This window comes from Chenopodium quinoa, unplaced genomic scaffold (genome assembly GCF_001683475.1).
Source record: "Chenopodium quinoa cultivar QQ74 unplaced genomic scaffold, ASM168347v1, whole genome shotgun sequence".
NCBI lineage: Eukaryota > Viridiplantae > Streptophyta > Magnoliopsida > Caryophyllales > Amaranthaceae > Chenopodium > Chenopodium quinoa.
In genome coordinates, this window is record NW_018744506.1 from 404,773 (window position 1) to 432,097 (window position 27,325).

The following is a 27,325-nucleotide window of genomic DNA, read 5'->3' on the forward strand; positions in this document are numbered from 1 at the left end:
AAGTTCAAACCAAACCGGTGCAAAATTGAAAAAAAAAAATCGGGCTGCGTGCTTTTCTTTCTTTCTTTCCCCCTACTTTTCCATCCCCTGTTTTCATCTCGTTTTCGCCTTCTCTTCCACCATACCGAATTTCCACTCCGATCCATTGAAGCAGCACCTCCTTCCCTCTCCATATCTCTGGCCTCCATTGAACTCGCCGTGATCTATATTCTCCATTGAAGCCAATTCTGAGCTTTCTCACCTCCATTGAAGCAACTTCGAGGTAAGATTTTTCTTGTGGTTTACTTAATCCCTCCAATTCATTCGCAATCTAGGGTTTGTCGTTGATTTTCTTTTCAATTTAGTAATTTAAGGGTTGTGGTAATCTAGGGTTTGTCATTGAAGCGTGCACGACTTTACCTCCACCACAACGGCCTCCTTGTCACGGCGGCAGGGCCTTCTTTTTCTAGGGTTTATCGTCAATTCCCCCCTTTTTCTTCGATCTTTTTTTTTTGATATTTTTTTTATTATTGAAGATTTCTTATGTATTGTGTGTGTTAGTGTGTGATTTCTGTGATTTTGTTTTTGTTTCTTTGAGATGTGCTGGTACAACTGTACAAGGATGCGTCACTCTATTTTGCAGACTTGTTGCATGTATATAAAAAAAGTTCTTAGTACATGTTTGATGGAAAATCGTATTGATCTGAGGCACATAGGTAAAAATTGATACAAAGTAGTGATTTTCTGCTTGCATTAGCTTTTGCTGATGTATGATGTTCTTTCCTGCAGGTTCTGAAGGCATTTCATTATCCCGTGACAGTCACATTGATTCAATTTGTTGTTGGGTCAGTGGTTGTTACCTTCATGTGGATGTTCAATTTGTACAAGAAACCAAAAGTTAGCGCTGGGCAGGTAGTTTATCAGTCTGTTTGTAAAGCTATTATGGACACTGATTTTTGGGCTGTGGTTTGATGAAACTTATAAGCAACCTGCAGGCTTTTAGGTTTAAGGCATTTACACTAACATTACTTGTTTATGAATTTGTGTGTATATCCATTAACATTTATCCCTTCTCACTTTATTATCCTTGAAATCTGCTCCCAAAGATGACATCATTGTTTACATTGATTTGCAGGGAGTGATAGGCCAGTTCTTGTCATCAAGGGTCCAAATGGAAGAATCAATAGAGCTGTTTGGGGGCCTTTAAACAACAATATAATCAGCTGTGGCGAAGATGCTATCATCCGTTTCTGGGATCCTGTGGTATGAAGCACTACCAATTGTATCATTTCTGTTTGTTATATAATTGTATCCACATAGCCTTGAGTCTTGGAACTTCATGAAAGAATAGTGCGCCTTAAAATTCTGTTATATGATTTACGTATGCTTGAGTTCTTTTTGCTGCTTTTGCCATGTTTGCGCGCTTTGATTTTGTATATATCCATATGGGGGTTTGAGTTTCATGCTCCTGCTTTTATTAGGTGTGCATGTGCGTGTGTGTATCTTGGGGGTGGGTATACATATAATCTGGTTGAGGTTTTGGCACAACAGTTAGTAATCAAATTTAGGGTGCTTCAAGCTAATAAGGGTTTTTCCTTTGCTTACTTAGAGCTATAGTGTGCATTTGGGACTTGAATGGGTGTATTCTACTGTCCATAATTTGCCTCTTGTTACCTTTCATGAGTATTTGCAAACTCTAGCGGTACTAAAATTTAGGGCTAAGATGAGAGCTGACGTGTTGTATTTCATTTCTTAGGTGCTGTCTCTATCCAACAAGAGTGATAATAAGCGTGCAATTGAACAGTTGGTGACTGAAGAAACATATTCAAGGTACTAAATGCTTGCAGAAATCTGCTTATGTTTCTATTTGAAGCTTCTTGGTCCGCATGTACAATGTGTTTGGATAAGGATAATTTTAAGGAAAAGGGAGGGAAGAAAAGTGAAGGGTTCATCTTTCCTCGTGGGACCTTTGGGTATGATTTGGGGGATGGGAAGGGTACAAAATTGGAAGGGATCCATTTTTCTTCCTTTTTAATAAACCAAATCATTTCAATGAAAGAATTGGAAGAAATATGCAAGTTCACATCTTCCTTCCCCTAACCTTTGTTTTTTTTTACCCTTCGTCTAACCCCTATTCCCCTCCCTTTCTTTCCATAAAATCTATTAATATTAGTTGTTTAGTAGGGTAATGATTTATTACTAATTGCAATTAAGTTATTCATGAAGTGAATGTGGTTTATGTATGACTATAGACAGTATGATTTGAGTTATAGCTTTTTAAAAGGTCATTTCATTGACTCATATTCATGTTATGCCAAATATAAAATAACTAATTCCAATGTATTATCAGGTTAATAGTCTTTAGCATTAGTATAAATAGAGTGAGGGGAGAAAGGAGAAAGAGGCAGAAAATTTGGAATCAACAATTAACTTTAGGCAACAATTAACTAAACCAACTTATTCCCCATTTTGTTGTATGGCATTTACAGCAGATATGGTCGACTTCATATCTTTTTATCAGTTTACTCAACATTTAATTCTGTGATGATAGTTATACCATCTAATTGAAGGGTTTCGTAGTGACCCGACACTACGCGGAAGGAAACCCAACAAGACCCGCCCCTTAATTAAAGCAATTAAAAAATCATAATAAACTTAATCAAACAAGATTAAGGACAAGAATTATACCTTTGACGCGTGCTTCGCTCCCAAAGAGCTCTTACTTCAAAATCCCGAAAAGACGAGATCTCCGACGGATCGTACCCTCAACCCGACCCGAGCGTCCCAAGTCTTGAAGGTTAGTCAAGACCCGGACAAAATAACTATGAGTTTTACGAATCAAAGGTTTACTCTTTCTTAGAGTTGCCTTTTTAATTCCACTCAAGGTTGTATCAAATCCCAATACTAAGCTTGGTATTTATAGGGAAATGATCCTTTGATTCTCATTCCCCAACCAATGTGGGAGAATGTATATTTTGCTAATTAATTTATTTCTAAAATAAATCAATAAATTAATGCAATCACAATTCGACAAGTGTCAAGGAGAGAGAGAGTATTAGGTGAGGACCATGGAGAGGTGGGGGACCAATGCCTTGCTCCCCAAGGCTTTCCCAAAGCCTTGGTCCCCACTCTCCTCATAAACCGCCTCACCCTAGGCTGCTTCCCAGCTGCCAGCTAGCGTGCCAACTGGCTGTGCCAGCTAGCCAGCATGCTAGCACTAGCCCAGCAGCATCGCTGATGCTTGCTGGTGCATGCTGGTGCTGGTGCTAGCATCCCACGCATCATCGCTGCTCGCATGGCCCAGCATGCGTGCTCCTAGCGTGCCACGCATGATGGCCTCTCGCCACGCACCACACTCCCACACCATGCGCACCACGCATCTCTCTCGCACACAATGCCTAGCATGCGTGCTGCAAGCAAGCTACGCATGCTTGGCTTGACGTTGCTTGCTAGCTTGCCAGCCCCTCGCACACTCTCTCGCACATCCTCACGCATCAGCCTCGACACTGTGCACCATGCACGCACATGCCTCGCCCAGGCACAACGCACCACGCATGCGCCAGTGCCTAGCACTAGCTGTGCTTGGTGCGTGTGGCCCTGCCATGTGCCCAGCACTATGCTAGGGCTTCTATGGCATCAGGCCATCCTAGGGCACGCATGGTGCGCCTAGTGGTGTTGTCTGGGCTACGATGGCGCCCAGCCATCCTAGGCCACGCATGGTGCGCCTAGTGATGCGTATAGGCCAACGATGGGCTGCTGGCTTGCGATGGCGCCCAGCATCATGCTAGGGCTGCGATAGCGCCTAGGCATGATGGCAAGGCTGTGTTGGCGCGCCTGGTGCTAGCGATAGCCAGCCATGGTGCCTAGCAATCATGCTAGGGCTGCGACAGCTCCTAGGCATGATGCTAGGGCTGTCATGGCGCGCCTAGTGCCTATGATGAGCTAGCCTAGCCTAGCTATGGCTACGCTCATACTTGTCGATTGTGATTTTGCGACGCTCGGTCTCAACGCCCTAGGCTCGATTTCCGACGTCTGTATTCGTAAAACTCTGTCGACTCATTAAATCCTTTCGGATTAATTTGTCGTCTCGGATCGGTGATTTGCTTGGGTTCGACCCGAAGGGTTCAGTTAAGATTAAGTTGTAATATCAATTGTACCTTGATATTACTAATCGGAAGCGGCCTCCACCTAGGCATTCCGATCACTTGACCTTACTGAAGAATTAGCTCTGTAATAATTTTGAGCCCTCTATCGGTAGAATACACTTGTTGGAAGGACACCATTCCTTTCAATCTCCCACTTGTCCTTCCGGACAAGTGTGCATATAGTGTATAGCTCATCTCCTATGTCACTTAATGTTTCTTTGTGAACTATAAGGTAAGATTCTTTGTCATCCTTATTACGTTCAGAAGTGTTTCTCGATCTCCGAGTTCGACTGTCAATAAGAAGATCATTTCTAAAATCTATCTGAGCATAGCCATGCATTTTCACAGTCTCACTCTTCGAGCGGCCTTGTAAATAACAAAACATTTTCCCTATTGTTAGTAGGGGGACAATCCCAGTCTTGTATTGTAATTTCTTCTTACTAAGAGGACATAGTCTCCCGAGTGTCCCCTTTATGATCCCCAGTTACGGCAGACGTTTGGAAACATCAAAGAGTCTAGTACTCAAACAAGAAAACTTTACAGTACTCATGGTCGGAGGAAATAAGTTCCGATAGTCATAATGAGAAATGTACTTATGACAAAATTTAAATTTTCTTAAAGTAGTCTCATAGGTCTTATCCAGTACAGTTCTAAACTGTACCTGTGCAAATGATTTATGACTGTCACGTCCTCGCAGCACAAGAAACGGTGTTGTAAATCATACTACACACTAATCTATGGCGGTCATCAATCGTCCATTTGTTAGATGACCTCGATTAGGGATACTTTTCGATTTAATATTCAATGTTCACTTAACAGGTGTATCTTTATCCAAGACATGGTCTTGATACCCTGTTTTGAATATTTCCGTAAATCGAATGGACTCATTATTTAATTCTAAACCACAATTAAATAGTAATGGAGTGAATGATAATTTTTGCACAAAAATTAATTACTCCATTAATGAATGGTTTCAATACAGTGTCTTACATTAAATATCCTATTCAATTAAAACACATGTACAGGGAATTTCAAAGCTAGTCTCCAACATGCCTGATTCCTATTGCCTCAATGTGCTTGTTGTGTTTCACTTGAGGCAAAGGTTTAGTCAAAGGATCGGCTACATTATCATCCGTGCCGATCTTACAAATTCTGATTTCACCTTCGGATTTCCATTCCCTTATCATGTGAAATCGCCTTTGCACGTGTTTGACCTTCTGGTGTTCTCTCGGCTCCCTGGCCTGAGCGATAGCTCCATTATTATCACAATAGAGGTCTATTGGTCCCTTGATTGAGGGTACAACACCAAGTTTGCTAATGAACTTGCGAATCCAAACAGCTTCCTTGGCAGCTTCCAAAGCGGCCAAGTACTCGGCTTCAGTTGTAGAGTCTGCAGTGGTGCTCTGCTAGGCACTCTTCCAGCTAAACGCTCCTCCATTCAGAAAAAATATGTACCCCGACTGTGACTTGAAGTCGTCTCTGTCAGTCTGGAAGCTAGCGTCGGTGTAACCTTCAACAACCAGTTCTTTGTGGCCTCCATATACCAGGAATTTATCCTTGTTCCTTTTCAGGTACTTATGGATGTTCTTGGCTGCAGTCCAATGCGCCTCTCCTGGGTTCCATTGGTATCGACTCGTTGCACTCAGGACATACGATACATCTAGCCTTGTACATATCATGGTATACATGATCGATCCGATTAGCGAAGCATACGGGATCTATTCATTCTTTCTCGCTCAACAGGTGTCTGCGGACACTGTTTCTTGCTGAGAGTTATGCCATGGGACATGGGTAAATGCCCTCTTTTGGAATTTTCCATGTTGAATCGAGCCAGTACTTTATCAATGTAAGTACTCTGGCTTAATCCAATCATCCTCTTAGATCTATCCCTGTAGATCTTGATGCCCAATATGTACTGTGCCTCTCCTAAGTCCTTCATTGAAAAGCACTTCCCCAACCAGCCCTTTACGGACTCCAATAATTTTGTGCTGTTTCCAATGAGCAGTATGTCATCGACATACAGGACTAGGAATGCAATATCACTCCCACTGAGCTTCTTGTATACACAAGACTCATCTGGATTCTTGATAAAACCAAACTTGCTAATGGCTTCATCAAATCGCAGATTCCAACTTCTGCTGGCTTGCTTTAGTCCATAAATGGACTTCTTCAGCTTGCAAACCTTTCCAGCGTTACCTGGATCGATAAAACCTTCTGGCTGTGTCATATACACAGTTTCTTATAAAATCCCATTAAGGAAGGCGGTTTTGACATCCATTTGCCATATTTCGTAATCGTACTATGTAACAATCGCTAGGATGATCCGGACGGATTTTAGCATTGCAACTGGTGAAAAAGTTTCGTCACAGTCAATCCCGTGGACTTGTCTATAACCTTTTTCCACCAGTCTAGCTTTGTATATCGATACATTTCCATCCTTATCTGTCTTCACTTTGAAGATCCATTTGCAACCAATGGGTGTATAACCCTCGGGCAAATTCACCAAGTCCCAGACTTGATTTTCAGACATGGAGTCCATCTCGGATTTCATGGCCTCTTGCCATTTTGCAGAGTCGGGGCTCGTCATAGCTTGCTTGTATGTCGCCGGCTCATCACCATCCATAACTAGGATGTCCTAATCATCAGTTAAGACGATACCGAGGTATCTGTCTGGTTGAGATCTTTGTCGTTGCGACCTACATAGGGTATTCGGTTGAGCATTTACATTGTCTCTTTGACTCTGACCAATCTTCTTAGATGCTTCCAAAGTATCTAGATTGTCAGTTTTGTCAGGTTGACATTGTTGCTCGTCCTCTCGAACTTCGTCGAGTTCGATTTTCCTCCCACTTGTCATTTTGGAAAGGTGATCCTTCTCCAAAAAGACACCATCACGAGCAAAAAACACTTTGTTCTCGGATTTATTGTAGAAGTAATACCCTTTGGTTTCTTTTGGATATCCGACAAAGAAACACTTATCCGATTTGGGGTGAAGTTTGTCCGAAATTAATCACTTGACATATTCTTCGCATCCCCAAATCTTGAGAAAAGACAACCTAGGAGGTTTCTTAGTCCATAATTCATATGGAGTCTTTTCAACAGCTTTTGACAGAGCTCTATGCAGTGTTAGTGCTGCTGTTTGTAGCGCATGTCCCCAGAACGAGATAGGGAGTTCACTAAGACCCATCATTGATCGAACCATGTCTAACAAGGTCCAATTTCTCCGTTCGGACACTCTGTTCCATTGAGGAGTTCCGGGAGGTGTCACCTCTGAAAGAATGCCGTTTTCTTTCAAGTGATCGTCGAATTCATGGCTCAAATATTCGCCACCTCGATCTGATCGAAGTGCTTTAATTTTCTTGCCAAGTTGATTTTCAACTTCTTTATGAAATTCTTTGAATTTCTTAAAGGATTCAGATTTATTCGACATTAAGTAGATATAGCCATATCTACTATAATCGTCGGTGAAAGTGATGAAATATCGGTAACCTTGCCTTGTGGGTGTGCTCATAGGTCCACATACATCCGTGTGTATTAGACCTAATAAGTCACTTGCCCTTTCTCCTAACTTGGAGAATGACTGTTTTATCATCTTGCCTAATAAGCATCCTTCGCAATTTTCAAACGACTCTAAGTCGAATGAGTCAAGAACACCTTCTTGAAGAAGTTTCTTGATGTGTTTGATGTTAATATGGCGAAGACGACAATGCCTCAAGTAGGTTTGATTCGACTCGATGGTGTTAGCTTAGTGGTATCAACTTTTGTCTAATCATATGTAAAACATGCAATTTAATTGAACATAAATTTGTAAGACAAACTTGAAACAACTATTGTCAAAGTCTTACACTTGAAATTCCTAGGTGTCCAACACCATGGATCATAATATGTTCAAAGCATGATGAAAACTAGAAATAGTTTAATTACATGTCATAGACAAAATAGTGCATGCAAGCACGACCGAAAACCATCTTCGTCGTCTTCTTTCTCTTGCACCAACACTTGATAAGCTTCTCACTTGGTCCCTGAAAAGGCAACATTAAGTGAGTCATACTTGGTATCTAATACCTATGATAAGCTTAATCCACAAGTGTTAAGGAAGATCCCTGAGGTGGTCGGAGTGATCCCCTCTTCCTTGAAGAGCATGCATTCCTCTTGTAATGGCCTTGCATGCCACAATGGAAGCATCTCTTCTTTGCCTTGATCTTCTTGAACTCCTTCTTCTTAGCTCTCAAGGGCCTTTTGGTCATTCCATAGGCAGTGGCTTGGCTAAGTAGTTGCACCACCTCCTTGAGGGAGTGTGTCTCCTTTCCCGTAGCGATATGCACTCTAAGTGCATCATAGCCCGAGTGGAGTGAAGCAAGCAAGATACGCCCCGCCATCTCATCTTCCAATGGAATTCCGAGAAGCTGCATGTGCTTGAAGAGCCTAGTCATACCAAGCACATGAGGTCGGAGGGGCATGCCGGGTCTCAATTTAGCATTGTAGACCTTGGTCCAAAGCCGTCGCCTTTCCTTAGCAAGACATCCAACGTTTGGTGGCTTAATCCTCATGTTTGAGAGTGACCTAGTCAAGTCAAACACGAGTCCATCAAAGTTGCCATTGTCACTCTTGGTGACTCTTACATTGACGACGTCCTCAAGTGCTTTGAGGAACATGTCCGGAAGGTAGGAGGAAAGAGTTTCCTTCCAGTCTTCCGGGATGGAATTTGCCATGAGTCGTGAGACCCTTTTGTAATTGGAAGACCATTCTTCATGAGCCTCGTCGGTCATGATCCCTTTGGCAAAGAAGCTTGGAATGGGAGTATCAAGAGTATACTCCAAGGAACAATTCCGGAGAGTTCTCCAAAGTTCCTCCTCCCATTCCTTAAAGTTGACCAAGTTTAAGGGAAAGGCCAATTTTTCGAGGAGTTCCGGGCACATTTGGTTGTTGTTCGAGTTACTGGCAGACATTGTTCTACAATTGAAAGAATTTGAAGTGAAAAACCATTCATATATCAATAAGTTGAAATTTAAAGCGTTCATGCACATATTCGAACTTATTGAACATTTTATCCACGCATTTTAAGATTGTCCCTTATGGGAGAGAATAAAATGATTCCAAGATTCCAAAGATCAAGAAATGGTCAAGCATGCTTTGGCTTGTCTTAACCATTAAATATCTTAAGGTAAGCAATCCAATCGCTAATAGCTCCAAGCTACTCTTAGTTTGATAAAATGTCGCATCTAATGCATTCTTGACATTTTATCTCTTTTGCCACGACATTTAAGGACTCCTTACTGATATCGTTGAGCTTAACCAAGACAACTTGTATACCTAGTATACCTTATGATTAGGGGATTTTTATCCACCAATCACCGTCTGACAAGTGGACCAACCAGGTTCCGCCACGTGTCCTTCACGTAGGCCAATAGGAGCCTGCCACGTGTCAATCACAAATACGTCCTCTACGGACCAATTGAGACACGCCACGTGTCCACCCATGCCAAATGGGAAAACCGGCCAACAAGGCCCAATCCTGTTTAGAGGCCCGGTCAGCCCTAGGTTTACCCTAAACCTAGAGAGTGGCACGCTTCTCAAGACTATAAATACTTAATTAATCCTCATTAAGTTGGGGGGAACAAAAACAGAAACAGAACAGGACTGAAACATTACGGAACACACTAATAACCGGCTGATCTCGCTAACAAAGCAGATTACCAACATTAAACTCTCTCACCTAGAGAGACCTTATTACTTTAATTTCCGCATTAATTACTCCTTAATCAGGTACTAACTTGACCGTTGGAGGCGGAGCTCTCAGGAGTCTCCGTTATTTTGCAGGCACAGGCGTCCGGTTCCAGTCTCGGAATTGTAACTCTCCCGCAGGATATCAGAAAACCCCGAAACATTTGGCGCCGTCTGTGGGGAGAGTACTTCAGAGATGACATCCAAGTCTGTACCGACTCCTGAAGAGAGGCGTCCCCTAGACGACCCTCAAGTTCAGTCGGACCATGACACTGAAAGTGAATTTGAAGTTGAAACTCATACAGCTCCAGACGGGACCCTAAGGGCCCGACGTACCCGTCATACCGAAAGGAGGGAACGGGAGCATCTTCAAACAGGAAGCGAGCCAGCAGGCGCACCGCCTGCTCGGCAACAGCCGACTGATGGGTCTGCTCCCATCACAAGGAACGAACTCATGACCTTCATGAGGGACTTCAAGGGAGAGATTCAAGAGTTGATCAACAAAAAGCCGCCTGCTTCAGTCAAGGAGCAGTCGGCCAAGAAACCTTCCACTTCACTAAAGAGGAAGCCAGTTCAAGGGCGAGAGACGACTCCTCATCCTAAATCTAGGAAGCGGGAGCCACCTGCCCTTGATTTCACAAAATTCCGTTATCCTACAGGAAATAGGAAACCGGTTCGTCATATTCAGGCGGACGGGTCAAAGCAAACGTTCACAGATGCTCGGCTACTGCTAGAGCAGAAGAAGAGTGACCGATTGTCAGAGTCGGCTTCTACTTCAGACTTTCAAGACAGTTTGCGAAATGCCTCGATGAGGCAAACTCAGTCGTACCATGAGAGTCAGTCAGGCGGCACCTCCCGTCAGTCCGGCTTTCATAGTGCCCAGGCGGTACCAAACTTACCATTTGTGCCGCAACAACAGTATTTTATGCAGCCACCTCCATTTGGTGGACCTACAGCAAAAAACGTCCAACCTATGGACTGGCAGCTACGGTTGCTTAGACTTGGTGAACAGCCGTCGGCCTTCTCCAAGGAAATTACTGAAGCCGCTCAGCCGGCCAAAGTAAAAAATGTACTAGTAGGCGCCTATGACGGCACTACTAACCCAGAAGACCATCTGATGGCATTCACCAACCTGATGTACCTTCAAGGGTTGGATGATCCCACTTGGTGCAAGTGTTTCCCAGCGACTCTCAAAGGAATCGCACAGCAATGGTTCGGCAACCTGCCGACTGGTTGTGTAAATAGCTTCAGGACGCTTGCTTACTTATTTGCCTCCAACTTCGCCATGAACATCCCTGCGAAGAAAACGACCCTTGATTTGGGAACAATTCAGCAGGGCGAGAAGGAGGGGCTTCGCTCTTACATCAGGCGGTTCAACCTGATGAGAATACAGATTCAAGGGTTACCGGATGAGGTAGCTTATACCGACTTTTTTAGAGGTCTCAAAGACGGGTCTACCTTCAAATTTGATTTGGTTCAAAAAAGGGTGGCGACTCTTCAAGAGGCCTTGATTGAAGCAGAAGCCTATATACAGGCGACTGATCTGTGTACGATAAAACAGTCGGACGGGAAAAGGTTCGACAAAAGAGAAGGACGACAGAAACAGTCGTCAAACAAAGATGAGAAAAGAAAAGAGGTCTGGGCGGCTGATTCCTCTAAACAGCCGGCCCAGAAAAAGAAAAAAGAATTCAAACCATACTCCCCAAAGTATGTGTTTAACAAGGATAACCAGTTTATCCTAAAAGAAATAAAGGGACGGATCTCAATTGAGAAGCCGGTCCCCATGAAGGGTTCTGCAAACAACCGGAACCAAGATAAAATCTGTGCTTATCATGATGACGTTGGTCATCACACCAATGACTGCATCAGTCTCATGCGGTACCTAGACCGCTTGGCTGAGCGAGGTGATCTTGACACTTATGTCAAGAAATCTACGGGGAACACTTCCTCAAAAAAGCTGTCGGCCAAAAAGAATCAACAGGCCGACAGCTCCGATACAGATGATGCAGTCGTCTACACCATTGCAGGCGGCTTCTCAGGAGGCGGCCCCACTATTAGGGGCAACAAAAATAATATAAGGCGGTTAGATGTAAATTCCGTTCACCAAGGACGGCCGTCCAAATATACATTTCCTGAGATTGTCATCACTGAAGAGGATCTAGGAGGGGTAAGGGGGCCGCATGACGACCCTCTCGTTATTGAATGTAAAGTGGCCAACCAGAGAGTTGGCCGAATCCTCATAGATACCGGGAGCTCCTCAGATCTCATCAGCAGCAAATGTCTGTCGAAACTAAAATATCAGACTGACTGCATACATCTGGCCTCCCACCCTTTAATAGGGTTTGGAGGAGGAGTCGTCCACCCACTGGGACGAGTAGATTTGCCCATTCGCCTTGGCGAAAAAGGGGAAGGACAACACATGGTAGTCCGATTCCTAGTAGTAGAGGAACTCTTGGCCTACAACATGATTCTGGTTCGACCAACCCTGAATAATTCCAAGGCTGTTATAATCCCGTCTCTTATGTTGCTCAAGTTTGAGAGGGATAATGGAACAGTCGGCTCCCTAAGGGGAGATCAGAGGATGGCCCGAGAGTGCTATCTCTCGGATGTCAAGCCCACTGTTATGGCCACTGGGTCAAGTGAAAAAAAAATAGACCTTGACAATGTCAAGGAGAGTGCGCCTGTTCAAGAAGCAGGCGGCAAAAAGAGAAAGGCGTCCCAGACAGAGTCCGCAAGAAAAACGAGAAAATAGCAATCATTGGCAGAGGAGCGGCCGGATGAGTTCCGCCCTCAGTCGGCTGGTGAGCATGCGGACCTGATCTTAGACGACTCACGTCCTGACCGAACAGTCAAAGTTGGGACGACTGCTCTGAGAAACCTTGGTGACGACTTTCACAACCTATTGAAAGAATACAAGGACATCTTTGCATTTGAAGTCCATGAAATTCCAGGCATTAGTCCTGATCTGGCGGTACATAAACTCGATGTGGATTCGAAAAAGAAGCCGGTACGGCAAAAGAAGCGGAACCAGGGCGAAGAAAGAAGTCAGGCGGCAGCCGCCGAAGTTAAAAAATTACTTGATGTAGGGTTCATTCGGCAATGTTACTTCCCAGACTGGGTTGCAAATGTGGTGCTTGTTAAAAAGCCGAATGGCACCTGGCGAATGTGTGTAGACTACACAGACTTAAACAAGGCGTGCCCCAAAGACAGTTACCCTCTGCCTAAAATTGATAACCTGGTCGACTCAACAGCCGGCCATGCCTTGATGAGTTTCATGGACGCCTATTCTGGTTTCCATCAAATTCCCTTATGGAAGAAAGATCAGGAGAAGACGGCCTTCGTCACTGATCAGGGGTTATACTGTTACACGGTCATGCCGTTTGGTCTTAAGAATGCCCCGGCTACCTTCCAACGAATGATAAACACTGTGTTCTTTGATCAGATTGGGAGAAACGTCGAGGCATATATTGATGATATGATTGTCAAGACTAAACTTCAGAAAGATCATCTGACGGACCTCCGAGAAACTTTCGCCACACTCAGGCGGCACCATGTCATGCTCAATCCCAAGAAATGTGTATTTGGAGTTGAGTCTGGGAAATTTCTCGGATTCCTTATCAATCAGAGAGGAATAGAAGCGAACCCTGAGAAGGTGCAGGCGGTCATTGACATGCAGTCGCCTCGTACCATCCGAGAGGTTCAGAAGTTAACAGGTTATCTGGCGGCCTTGGGAAGATTTCTAAGCCGATCAGGCGACAAATGCCTATACTTTTTCCAGGCAATTAAGAAAAAGGCAAGGTTTGAATGGGGGCCGGATGCTGAGGCCGCCTTCCAGAAATTAAAAGTTCACTTGCATTCCTTGCCGAGGCTGGTCAGCCCTTTGCCCAAAGAGGTTCTCTACATGTACCTGGCCGTCTCTGATCATGCGTTAAGCGCTGTTCTCCTTGCTGAAAGGGACGGCTGTCAGCTCCCGGTCTACTTTGTCAGTCACGTACTGAAAAATGCCGAGTTGAGGTATCCCCTAGTGGAGAAATTTGGTCTTGCACTCTTCATGGCTGTTAAAAAATTGAAGCCCTACTTTTTGGCACATACAGTCGTCGTGTATACAGACCAACCTATCAAGCGGCCGCTGACCATCATGGAGTCGTCAGGCCGAATGATCAAATGGGCCATAGAAATACAGAGCCTCGAAGTTACTTTCGAGCCTAGAAAAGCAGTGAAGGGGCAAGCCTTTGCTGACTTTATTGTAGAGATGACTCGTCCTCCTGACTCTCAAGTTTCAGACCAAGTATGGAAGGTATATGTGGACGGAAGCTCTACTTCAAATGGATGTGGAGCAGGCGTCATATGTCAGTCGCCAGAGGGCGACAGGTTCGAGTATGCTCTACGCTTCAGTTTTCAGGCTTCAAACAATGAGGCAGAATATGAAGCTTTACTAGCTGGGATCCGCATGTCCAAGGCGGCAGGGGCAAGAAAAATAGACGCCTGTTCCGATTCACAATTGATAGCGAGTCAGTACAATGGCGAATACGAAGCAACCCATCCGGCCATGATCAAGTATTTACAGGCGGTCCGACAAGCAGTCGGCTCCCTTGAGGATTTCCATCTGATCCAAGTGCCGAGATCAGAAAACAACCAGGCGGATGCACTGTCAAAATTAGCATCATCCGCCTCCTCTGATACTCCTCGAACTGTTTTTTGGGAAGTAATGGAGAAGAGAAGCATCGAGGAAAACCCTATTGGAATCCTAGACAGAAGCTCAACCTGGATGGATTCAATCAGGGCATATCTGACAAACGGTACACTGCCGGATGATCCTCAACAGGCGGCAGCACTGAAAAAACGAGCCACCTGTTTTGAAATGATTAAGGGAGAACTTCACAAGAGGGGGTACCTTCAACCCTTCTTAAAGTGTGTTACTCCAGAAAAGGGACGAGAGATACTAGATGATCTACGCTCTGGTTACTGTGCTTCTCATATAGGTGGTAGGATGCTTGCTAAACGGGCAAGGCGGCAGGGCTACTTTTGGCCTACTTTGGAAGCAGATGCAATGGAGATGGTGAAAAAATGTGACAAGTGTCAAAGGTTTGGCAAACTAATTCACCGTCCGGCTACTGACCTCACTACCATTCACAGCCCACTACCGTTTGCTAAGTGGGGCATGGACATTCTGGGTCCATATACGCCTGCTACAGGCGGCAGAAGGTACATACTTGTTGCCGTTGACTACTTCACTAAATTGGTAGAGGCGGAGGCGGTAAAGGGAATCAAGACGAAAGACGTAATTTCATTCATTTGGAAAAATGTCATCACTCGGTTCGGGGTTCCCATGTCTATGGTTTTTGATAATGGTCCCCAATTTGAGACGCCTGTTCTCAAAAGCTGGTTGGGTGACCAAGGAATTGCAAACTACTTTGCATCTGTCGGCCGTCCACAAGCAAACGACCAGGTGGAAGCCTTTAATAAAATCATCTCAGACGGTCTCAAGAAAAAGATTGAACGAGCAGGCGGCCTATGGGCGGATGAACTACCACATGTTCTCTGGGCCATTAGGATGACTGAAAAAGGGGCGACTGGAGAAACTCCATTCCTCCTAACTTACGGTGCGGAAGCTGTTCTTCCAATAGAACACTACGAGCCGACTCTTCGAGTAATGCTATATGACGAAGAGGCAATCTGGGAAGCCATGCGCCTGGCATTAGACTCACTTCCTGAAAAGAGGGGCAATGCTGTCTTGCGCCATGAGATCTATCGCCTTAGAATGACTAGATCATACAACAAAAAAGTACACAGGCGTCCACTCAAAGTAGGGGACTTTGTACTTAGAAAAATGGAAGCAGTTGGTAGGGCTAATGAGTCTGGCAAACTAACTCCCAACTGGGAAGGACCCTACCGAATCTATGAGGAAGTCAGGGACGGTACCTACCGTCTGGAAACACCAGACGGACAACCGTTGCCTCGAACTTGGAATGTAGATAATCTTAAAAAATATTTCTTTTGAATGATGTAAAGTAAAGAGCTACTTAATAAAAGTTTGCACTTACTATTCAATTTTGTATTACGAGGGGCATGTCGTCTGTACCTTTACAGTCGGCTACTCTCCATTGAGTTTTTCACTCTTATCTTCAGAGGGGCATGCCGTCTGTACCTTTACAGTCGACTACTCTCCATTGAGTATTTTACTCACAATACTTAGCTAAAGGAATTAGGGCCTGGCCGACCCTGTGCCTAACAGGCGGCTACCCTCCTTTTACTTAGCACCTACGTTCACCAAGAACTTACCAAGGCCACAGGCCGAATGATCAGACCAGGCGCCAAGCCAACTGATCAAATCTACAAAACTAATACGACCTGTCCCAACATCATAGCAGGCGTCCGACGGCATCCCTCCGGATGAAATTCGTCGCAGAGAGCAGCTCCCTTTTGGGTGGAACATTGTTCTATAAACTAATTACACGGCACCTATACGACTGTCCCCAAGGGCAACCACGTAGCCGTTTTTGAGACAAGGATAACTCTATCACTAACCAAACCAGTGGTAGCAGTTGACATCTGAGTCAGATGACCGCCTGGATTACTTGGGATAAATGCAGGGGGTACCTATTGAGTTAATAGCCAACAAACATTGGCGAATCAAGGGGTCTAGCCGGCCTACGCCGCCTGGTACCTCTACTTCTCAAGCAAAAGTGACGGCGACTGAGTAACTCCAACGTTAACTCATAGTCACTCCCTCAAATTTGGTATGGAACCTAAAAGGTTTGAGTCGTCCGCCTGTTTTTAACAAACAGGGGCACTCAAACCCCTATTCCTACTAGGTAACCTATTGAGTTAATAGCCAACAAACATTGGCAAATCAAGGGGATCAGCCGGCCTGGTACCTCTACTACTCAATCTAGATTGTGACGAAGACTAAGTAACTCCTATGTTAACTTAATAGTCACTCAAACTTAGTATGGAGCCTAAAAGGTATGAGTCGTCCGCCTGTTTTTAACAAACAGGGGCTCTCAACCACTACTCTTGCTAAGTTAACGAATTATGAGTTAAAAGCCAACAATATTGGCAATAAAGGGAAACAACCGGTACCCGCCGCTTGTTATCTCTACTACTCAATTCCTTGGCGACTAGGTAATACTCTATTTACTTGGTCAGACCACTTTCCTACTTGGTTAAAATTACAAAAAGACAGGCCCGCCTGCCTAAAAAGGATCCAGACAAAATAGTTCGAATACCGATTGAATAAATGGCCGACTGATCGTCTATCCTGGAAACAGACAACCAGTCGTCCAGGGGCATAGGCGGCGTACTAACTATCCGTACCTGTCTGCAACGTTCGGCCATGTACAACAGTCGGTCTAGTGAACAATGGGATATTAGATTTGGAATACTTGGACAAATTTGAAGCAAAACAAAAATTCATTAAAAATAAGCCGGTCATTAAAGACCAGCAAAATATTCAAAGCCCCGGCCCCCTGGCCGGGTAAATACAAAGCAAACGGCACGCAGGCCGTGGAAAGAATACATTAAGCTTAAGAAGGGGGCAGTTCAGTATTAGCAGCTGCCGCCTGGTCAGCACTCTTCTTGCTGGACTCGGCTTCAGCTGCATCCTTTTTTGATGCCTCACCCCCAAGTGGCACAAGCGCCACAACCGGCTCCTCCTCCTCCTCCAACGCATCTCCCAACGCCTCTTCTTCAGCAGCCGCCAGGATCTCTTGATTATATGTTTCCGAACACTGGCGGTACGTTCTTTCCCAAGAGGCAAAGTCGGCATTGGGGAACAGGCGGCCCCAGGTCATGCGCTGGATTTGAGCGGAGTCTTCTATCATCTCCCGGACGAGCTCTTTCTTCTCTTGCTCGGCCTTTTCCGAGAGCTCTTGGGTAAGACTCTTCTCTTGGCTCACCAGGCGTTCTTTTACGCTGGCCAAGGATTTCTCCATGGCTTCGTAAGAGTACATTTTTTGGCGAAGAGGTTTCAGCTCGGCCTTAAGATTTGTGATGGTTGCCTCCAGCTCGTCATTCTTCTTCTGGGCCGCCTCTAACTGAGCCCGAACAGCGGCGGTAGCCTGCGCCTGATAATAAAGAATATCAATGGTCAGTACTTCATTTTGGGCAATTTGAAACATTGCCTTGTCACAGTCAGAGGCGGCCATAGCTTTTGCAGCCTTTACCTCTTTGTTCTTCCGATCAAGCGGCTTGCGAAGGCCGTTAACTCGGAGTAGGGCCTAAGTACAAAATAAAACAACAGGCGTCAGTTTCCAAACAAAAAAGATAACAGGCGTCCTGGAATTCAAATACTCAAAGAGTATAACTCAGCAAGGACCCCTGCAATCCCATCAAGGTCAAGGGTGCCGACACCCCTGACCGTCTCCCTTTCAGATGGAGGAACTACTTTGATCATGGACTTGGCTACCTCTACCAAGTCAAGCCCCTGAGGGCCGGCTGCATCAAGCGTAAAAAAGCAAGTTAGACCTAGTCAAGAAGGAAGCAAGTGTAAAAGTTTTTACAAGTAATAGTCCATACTTCTAGGCGGCCCCGCCGGGGTTTTAGAAGAAGTGGCCGGCTGCTTCTCAGCCGCCACTGTTTTCCTGGAAGACCCAGGAGAGCTTGCAACAGTCGTCCTCCGGGCCTTGGGGTCCGGCTGTTGCGAGGATGAAGCTCTTGGAGTGCCCGACTGAAAAAAAAAAAAAAAAAAAAAGTTAGTATATGCATAAGACAACTCCTAAAAGAGGAAGAGTTTCAAAGCCTACCAAGGGTGCCCCCTTGTTGGGGGAGTCGGTACAAGACTGTTGCATGAGAGAGGCCCGCAACATGGCCGCCGCAGTCTTGGATGCTGTTATTTTACTCATGGCGTCAGCTGCAAAAAATAAACAGCAAAGTTAGTAAAGATCCCAAGTAAACAAGGCGTGAAAAAACAGAGTATTTGTCAGGCCGGCTACCTCTAGAGCACCAACTGCTGAGGCCACAAGCGGCCAAAAAGTACTCGTCATAGAGCCACTTGAAGCTCGGGACGCAGTTTAGGGGTACTTGCTCTCGTACCCCTAAAGTAGAGTTCACCCTAGTCTCTACTTTGAAGAGTCCTTTGTCTAGGATCTCTTTTTTAGCCTTTGGGGGAACAGGTGGCATGCTGCGGCCGCCTGCGAGAAGAGGCGGATCCCTATTCCACTTGTTAAAGCGTTTGTTCAGCTCCGTGTCTGAACCCTCGATAATAAGGAAGGTGTTCCGCCAATCCTTCCATTTGTTCGCCTTACCTCTCGTCATGAGGTAGCCCCTATGGCTTGTTAATTGATACAAGCCAGTACCTCCCGACTTAGGGGTCCGGCTGAGATAGTTCATGTGGGCGAAAGCCTCAAATCTTGGCTCCACCCCGTACATTTCGCACCCGGCCACATAGCCGAGTACGTTTACCCAAGAGTTGGGGGCTAACTGCCATAACCCCAAATCATACCCATCTAAAATCCGCTGAACAGCCGGATGTAATGGGAAGCGCAGTCCAGCTTTGATGGCCGCCACATAGCAGCCAAAGCAGCCGTCATCATAGTTGGTACCAGCCGGCCAGACGACAGTGTCTTCTGGATCCGGCACGAACAGTAAAAATTTGGGGCCCATTCTGTGGTTAGCTATAAAGCTCTCCACTTTGTCTTGCATGGCTGCGATCCGGCCCCGGGGTACTGTGCAGTAGTAGGGGGTGTTTTCCTCTCTGTAAGAGGCGGACGGCTCCGCCCAATTGTCCCCCTTCTCAACTGCATGAGAAAGCCTCGCCTCTTGTAGGCGGCTGTTTCTTTCTTCTGAGCCTGGAGAAGCGTGGCCAGAAGAGCTGGACTCGGACTCGTCCTCTGACGAGTCCGAAGAGGACGACTCCTCCCCTCTCCCAGAGGGGCCCGCCTCCTCTCCCTTAGAAGGAGCAGGAGGAAAATTAGACATATCAACGGTGAAATGGGAAGGGACCACCTTGACCCCTCCCTCAGAACTGTCGGCTTGGCAGCCGCCTCGTTTCACTTCTACATCTGGCGCCTGGTCAGATGTTTCACTAATGAGCACCCTTTTGGAGGAGCCGTCCGAGTTTGAGATCATAGCAGTCTTTTTTGTTCTGGCCATCACGTTCTGCATAGACACAAATACAGTCGGACTTTGTATAAAGGGCAAAGATGGGTCCAGAAAAGGGCAGGCGGCACTCCTAGTCCTAGATTCAGCCGTCCCCGGTGACCGGCTGATCACTAACTTAGGTCGTGTCGTGTGCTTCCGTGGTGCCATTTCAAAAAATAAAAAGAAAGTTAAGAGTAAGAGAACTGAGTTACCTGAACGAGTGACGGTTGATGAAGTTCTGGAAATCCGGTGCAGACGGCTTGTCAGAACAGGCGGTAGGCAGAAAAGGTCCGAAATGTCAGAGCAAGTTCAGGGGTCCGAATGTTCTCGCAAAGTTCTCAAATGTGAAAATGACCGAAGTCAGCACTACCTTATATAGGCAAAGTGAGAAGGCGAAGGGTCGCTGCCAAATTCAAAATTTGGGCGGGAAAATCTCTCGGCCATTTGCAAGGTGACACCTGTAGCAGGCCGTCGCCTGTCACCGTGCGGCACCTGTCACAGGTGACACGTGACCAGTCACGTGCCACCTGTGAGGGGCAAATGATTAGGGGATTTTTATCCACCAATCACCGTCTGACAAGTGAACCAACCAGGTTCCGCCACGTGTCCTTCACGTAGGCCAATAGGAGCCTGCCACGTGTCAATCACAGATACGTCCTCTACGGACCAATTGAGACACGCCACGTGTCCACCCATGCCAAATGGGAGAACCGGCCAACAAGGCCCAATCCTGTTTAGAGGCCCGGTCAGCCCTAGGTTTACCCTAAACCTAGAGAGTGGCACGCTTCTCAAGACTATAAATACTTAATTAATCCTCATTAAGTTGGGGGGAACAAAAACAGAAACAGAACAGGACTGAAACATTACGGAACACAATAATAACCGGCTGATCTCGCTAACAAAGCAGATTACCAACATTAAACTCTCTCACCTAGAGAGACCTTATTACTTTAATTTCCGCATTAATTACTCCTTAATCAGGTACTAACTTGACTGTTGGAGGCGGAGCTCTCAGGAGTCTCCGTTATTTTGCAGGTACAGGCGTCCGGTTCCAGTCTCGGAATTGTAACTCTCCCGCAGGACATCAGAAAACCCCGAAACACCTTACGTTCCTAGGGAAGTAGTGATGCCTCGCTTTGGCGTAATCCGTCACATACGCGCATTAGTTCGGTAAGTGTTATCCTTGGAACGACAAATTTTAGCTCAATATTATTAAGGGACCTAGGGTTTCTATGTTGGTTGATTTAAGTGAACTTAACTAATCATCGCAACATAATAGAAATCCTAGACATGCATCTAGCAATCATATATATAATAGCAATATATAAGGCATAAAATAGATGCATTTGGCAACTAGCATGACCCCTTGAAATCTTCAATTTCCATGGGTCTTCATCTTGGCTCGTCTTCGTCGAAACGCCGTCTTGAGACATCTTGGCCAAAATGAAATAAAAGAAGCTAGCTAGAACGACTAAGATTAATCTAATTAGTACAAAAATACTTAACGGTTCGCAGACCGTATTTTGATTTACAAAAATACATAACGGAACGCAGTCCGTATTTTCTATCCTAGTCGGGCCCCAGTTGTTGCCATTTTCAAAGAACCTGTTTTGGAAGCATTCTTTCATTCACCCGTTCACTATTTGTGAACGGCCCATGCAATTTTTACGAAATACATAATTAAACACGCAAAACTAGTAACTAACTTAGGTCGTTAATCCAATTAACGCGCCTAATTAAAACTAGTCAAAGTGGTTTAATCCATTATTTCAAAACGCAGAATGCTAACGCATTTAATTAAGCTCCCACTAAATTCCACATCCGTACTTAATTAATCCGATTAATTAAGTCGGTATAACCCATAATTTGTCAAAATTTTGCAAAATCAAAAATCTAGGTTTTTAGCCTCGTTAAAATAATTAATTAAAATTATTAACACGGGAAAAATCGCAAAATCATAGCTCAAGTACTAAGCAAAAAGGGCATCATCCCATGGCCCCTACGCCATGGTGCGTGGTGCTAGCAGGGGCTTGCTGCCTCGCTGCCCAGCAGCAGCACAAGCCCACCAGCAGCTCACGCTACACACGCAACAGCATGGCTGGGCTGGCGCTTGGTGCTAGCATGCTGCCCCCAGCACCACGCATGCTTGCACTCATGCTGGCGCCTGACAGCAAGTGGGGGCTGGCTGGTGCTTGCTACCACGCTGCCTAGCAACGCCTCCAAGCAGCCAGCAGCCAAGGCCACTGCCCAAGCCTAGCCACAGCCTCCCTCCTCACACAGCATGCACAGCCGCATCATGGCTTACCCTTGTGCGCACCACAGGCAGCCCGGCTAGCCTTGGTGGCACTTGGGTGTATTGCCTCGATTTGCGTGCTATGACTCGGGATTTTAATCCCAATTTACGTGTGACATGAATTAATTCCAAATTATATTTTTGAATTAATTTGAGGGAAAATAAAATAAAATTATGTCTAACTTAAAATAAATTTATTTTAATTGGTGCACGAGCCTAAATTTATCCAAAATGTCAATTTTGAACAAAATTAGTTCAAACTTTATGCTTAAAATAAAATGAGCTATGTCCAAAATTAATCTTGCCAATATGCAAATTAATAATGGATTTGACAAAAGGGAGTTGGAAAAATAAATTAACCATCCAATGATAAAAATTTTCCAACTTGCATACTTGTGTAAAATACCAAGATTGCATCTTCCAATATGAAGATTAATCAAATTTTACTCACAAGTAATTGAACTTAATGGATTTTAATCAACCAAACATGAAAAAATCCAAACTTTGTTCAACATGGAATTTAGGGTTAGGGTTCCAATCATTTAAACCTTTAAAGATTAGAACTTTAGCATTACTTGGGAACTTAAAATACAAAATCACAACAAGTTTTCACACCTTATTGCAATTTATTTGCAAAATTTGTGAAAAACAAGTTTATGTGATAATTTGGTATATCAACTTAAGCACTAATAAACACTCCATTATTATGCTCAAGGATATTTTAAAACCAGTAGATTAGTGATGCAAATGAGCATTTAATCTAACCTTGTAATGCTTGCATTAATCAAGGCTTAAAAAGAATTAAAACTTTCGTTGAAAAACAAAAAACCCTAGACAAATTGGGTTTCTGGTTCGAATGTGGCTTCTGGACAACCCTAAAGGGTTGAAACAGTTCCAGAATGTCGATTCCACCCAAAAATCACTATTTTTGAGCCAAAATCTGGGTTCGACAGCCAAATCGAAAATAAAATCGAGTTTTAAAAAATTAATTAAAACGAGCATCTAATCTAATTAGATGAACATGAACCAGAAAAATTAAATTCTTTAAAACACCTTAATTAAACAATAAATGCAAAAAATTAAAAGGAAACCCACCAAGACCCGCCCCTTAATTAAAGCAATTAAACAAGCATAATAAACTTAATCAAACAAGATTAAGGACAAGAATTATACCTTTGACGCGTGCTTCGATCCCAAAGAGCTCTTACTTCAAAATCCCGAAAAGACAAGATCTTCGACAGATCGTACCCTCGACCCGACCCGAGCGTCCCAAGTCTTGAAGGTTAGTCAAGACCCGGACAAAATAACTATGAGTTTTACAAATCAAAGGTTTACTCTTTCTTAGAGTTGCCTTTTTAATTCCACTCAAGGTTGTATCAAATCCCAATACCAAGCTTGGTATTTATAGGGAAATGATCCCTTGATTCTCATTCTCCAACCAATGTGGGAGAATGTATATTTTGCTAATTAATTTATTTCTAAAATAAATCAATAAATAAATGCAATCACAATTCGACAAGTGTCAAGGAGAGAGAGAGTATTAGGTGAGGACCATAGAGAGGTGGGGGGACCAATGCCTTGCTCCCCAAGGCTTTCCCAAAGCCTTGGTCCCCACTCTCCTCATAAACCGCCTCACCCTAGGCTGCTGCCCAGCTGCCAGGTAGTGTGCCAGCTAGCCCAGCATGCTAGCACTAGCCCAGCAGCATCGTTGATGCTTGCTGGTGCGTGCTGGCGCTGGTGCTGGCTGGTGGGTGCTGGTGCTGGTGCTGGCTGGTGGGTGCTGGCGCTGGTGCTGGCTGGTGGGTGCTGGCGCTGGTGCTAGCATCCCACGCATCATCGCTGCTCATATGGCCCAGCATGCGTGTTGCTAGCGAGCCACGCATGCTGGCCTCTCACCACGCACCGCACTCCCACACCATGCGCACCACGCATCTCTCTCGCACACAATGCCTAGCATGCGTGCTGCTAGCAAGCCATGCATGCTTGGCTTGACGTTGCTTACTAGCTTGCCAGCCCCTCGCACACTCTCTCGCACAGCCTCACGCATCAGCCCCGCACTGTGCACCATGCACGCACATGCCTCGCCCAGGCACCACGCACCACGCATGCGCCAGTGCCTAGCACTAGCTGTACTTGGTGCGTGTGGCCCTGCACTATGCTAGGGCTGCTATGGCATCAGGCCATCCTAGGGTACGCATGGTGCGCTTAGTGATGCTGCCTGGGCTGCGATGGCGCCCAGCCATCCTAGGCCACGCATGGTGCGCCTAGTGATGTGTATAGGCCTACGATGGGCTGCTGGCTTGCGATGGCGCCCAGCATCATGCTAGGGCTGCGATAGCGCCTTGGCATGATGCTAGGGCTGTGTTGGCGCGCCTGGTGCTAGCGATAGCCTGCCATGGTGCCTAGCCATCATGCTAGGGCTGCGACAGCTGCTAGGCATGATGCTAGGGCTGCCATGGCGCGCTTAGTTCCTATGATGAGCTAGCCTAGCCTAGCTATGGTTACGCTCATACTTGTCGATTGTGATTTTGCGACGCTCGGTCTCGACGCCCTAGGCTCGATTTCCGACGTCTGTATTCGTAAAACTCTGTCGACTCATTAAATCCTTTCGGATTAATTCGTCGTCTCGGATCGGTGATTCGATTGGGTTCGACCCGAAGGGTTCAGTTAAGATTAAGTTGTAATATCAATTGTACCTTGATATTACTGATCGGAAGCGGCCTCCACCTAGGCATTCCGATCACTTGACCTTACTGAAGAATTAGCTCTGTAATAATTCTGAACCCTCTATCGGAAGAATAGACTTGTTGGAAGGACACCATTCCTTTAACTAATATGCTACTGTTCAATTTGGAGTTGTATGTTCATGTCAGTTGATGTTTTCTCTGACCAGGAAAGAAGCAAATAAATTGATAAAACTTGTCAGGTCTCGTGTAGTGGACAGCAATGGAACTTTTGGTAAATTGCTTTTCAAGATTTTGATCCTAATATTGACAACAATGTCTACGTAATTGGCTGATACAATTGTTTTATTTTTTTTTTCCTGATTTTTTTCCTTTAGGTGAAACTACTCTAAATATGCGGACCTCAGCAATTATGGAAGCCAGGAAATGGCTGCAGGAGAAAAGATCAGGCTCAAAGAAAAAGTTTGAGATAGAGCTTGATTCAGCAAATGTGGCGTCACCATTCCAAGTCGATACCTTTTCTTACAAATCTTGTCAATGTCTTTACGTTGATAGGTTATCAAAATTTAACAAGGTTGCCTGGATGTTCAGCTTTTGTGTGTTGATTAACTGATTTTGATAATCTGGATGTACTCGTCTTTGACCAGCGTGTGTTTATGATTTACTTTGTATAACCTTATGTTTGCTGTACATGTTTATGAGTGTCCTTAACTTTGGTTGCTATTAGGTTCTGAGTTACTGACTGATATGTGGGCATAGGTATTTTGGTTTAACTGATCAATTTTAATGCTTTCGAGGGTGGGAAGTGATGTGATGTCTTGAGGATTGCTTTATAACAATGTTACTTAGACAAATGTTGTCTTATGTAATATATATTACTACCTCGGCTATCTATATGAGCACACAACAATTTGTGTTAAGACTTTAACTCTCCTTAAATCCTACAGTACAGAGCAAACTGTGAATGCTGTTATCATGTCTCCTTTACTGGACCACGTATGTTACTTTAATTTTCATTTTCATTTATTTAATTTCTTCTAATTTGTTGTTGCCAATTTTACTAGCTGTGTGGTGTCTATATTTGCACTGCTCTAGTTTTCCAACCCTAAGAGTGGTAGTTGTCTTTTTAGTCTATTGTTTTTTGCTTTGTGATTGTGCTAGCTTGAGAATTGTTTGGGAATTTAGTGATCAAGGTGGTGGTTGAAAATGACAGTGAGAGCGTCATTCATGCTATCAAAGAAGGTGAAGCTGGCAATCACTCCTTCCAGCTTCTGTTGGAGGATATTCACTTTGTTGCTAGCAAGTTCAGTTGTATTTCTTGGGCATGGGTGGGTAGAGAAGGTAATAAGGAGGCTCATGAGCTTGCTCATGTGTCTCCTTGGGGTCTTGATAGGAGAGTTTGGATGTCTGATTTTCCTTAGTGTGTTTGTAATTTGGCTATCTTTGATTTTCAGTCGAGTAATGATAATTGAGTTCCCTCTTGGGGCTTTGGTTCCAAAATAAAAAAGAAAAAAAAAGAGTAGTCTACTAGAATCTCCAAGTTGTCCAGCTACCAGTATTCCACAGTTGCTATGTTAAGCCTTAAACTAACCATACTCTCCTGAAAACATGTAAACCAATCTTTAGGGTGGACACCTAGCTGACTACATTTGTATTTATAGTCTTTCATTCTTAATATGTGATTCTCTTTGCTATCATGCAGCTCTGGAGCCCTTTTTCAATGTTGCTGCTTCTTAATTTGTTCTCGGATAGTCTATCCTCATTACTCTATGGCTCTCCTTGGCTCCAGTTGTAATTGGTAGGTATCTATTCTTGGCTATCATCTTCATTCTATTAAACACAGGAAGGGTAAAGTTATTAAATAGTAGTGAGCTCTCTTGACTTAAAGATTTTGGTTGCTGATTTCTTATAAGTAATGGATAAATAAATATAAAGTAATAGACAAATTACACAAACACATGCATAAAACTTTTCCAAATACCATATGAAAGTAAGCAAATAAGAAGTACAAGGTTACACTACTACGTAGTTGATTTTCGTTGTAAGGGTGCGTTGACAAAAACCCTTTGCCTAATGAAATATTGTATACACTCTTATGAATGGTAATTCTTTGAGTGCAGATGTTTCTATGGCTTCCCTGACTGATTTATCATTCAACTGGCTTGGCTTTATCAGCGCTATGATTTCAAATATTTCCTTCACCTATAGGAGTATCTACTCAAAGAAAGCCATGGCTATGCTTCTCTTGTAACTTCTTCCATATGCAATTGGCTTACGCTTCCTAATAATTTTTCTCTCCATTTTTAGACTGACATTTACAGTACTAATCTCTACGGTCTTCAGAAATTAATTTCTCCTTGATTATGTAGTGTTTTTTTTTTTATTTTTTTTTAGTTTTTTAAATTGTGATATTACAAGTTATT

General features: G+C 44.4%; 1 protein-coding gene across 8 annotated transcripts; it reads left to right on the top strand.

Moving 5' to 3' along the window:
- On the top strand, positions 1-27,325 carry LOC110698337 (protein KAKU4-like). Of its 8 annotated transcripts, none has more exons than XR_002506700.1 (9): positions 1-262; positions 370-695; positions 769-891; positions 1,115-1,242; positions 1,736-1,809; positions 25,112-25,176; positions 25,280-25,898; positions 26,605-26,700; positions 27,023-27,325. XR_002506700.1 is itself a non-coding variant. In XM_021875749.1 (5 exons), the coding sequence occupies exons 1-4, from the start codon at positions 21,052-21,054 to the stop codon at positions 26,695-26,697; spliced, it is 399 nt and encodes a 132-aa protein (XP_021731441.1). In that variant the 5' UTR covers positions 21,043-21,051; the 3' UTR covers positions 26,698-26,700; positions 27,023-27,325. The 8 variants fall into 8 exon arrangements, 2 of the variants coding, with proteins under 2 accessions (XP_021731441.1, XP_021731442.1); XR_002506701.1 differs by having other exon boundaries at positions 370-450; positions 27,023-27,323; XR_002506703.1 differs by lacking the exon at positions 25,112-25,176.

What these genes read in the sequence shown, in the direction of transcription:
- LOC110698337 (XM_021875749.1), top strand. Translation starts at nt 21,052, where the DNA reads ATGCCTCGCTTTGGCGTAATCCGTCACATACGCGCATTAGTTCG. An exon ending in CACATACGCGCATTAGTTCG is followed by an intron (nt 21,096 to 25,111) that starts GTAAGTGTTATC and finishes TTCTCTGACCAG; the next exon opens with GAAAGAAGCAAATAAATTGA. An exon ending in GGACAGCAATGGAACTTTTG is followed by an intron (nt 25,177 to 25,279) that starts GTAAATTGCTTT and finishes TTTTTCCTTTAG; the next exon opens with GTGAAACTACTCTAAATATG.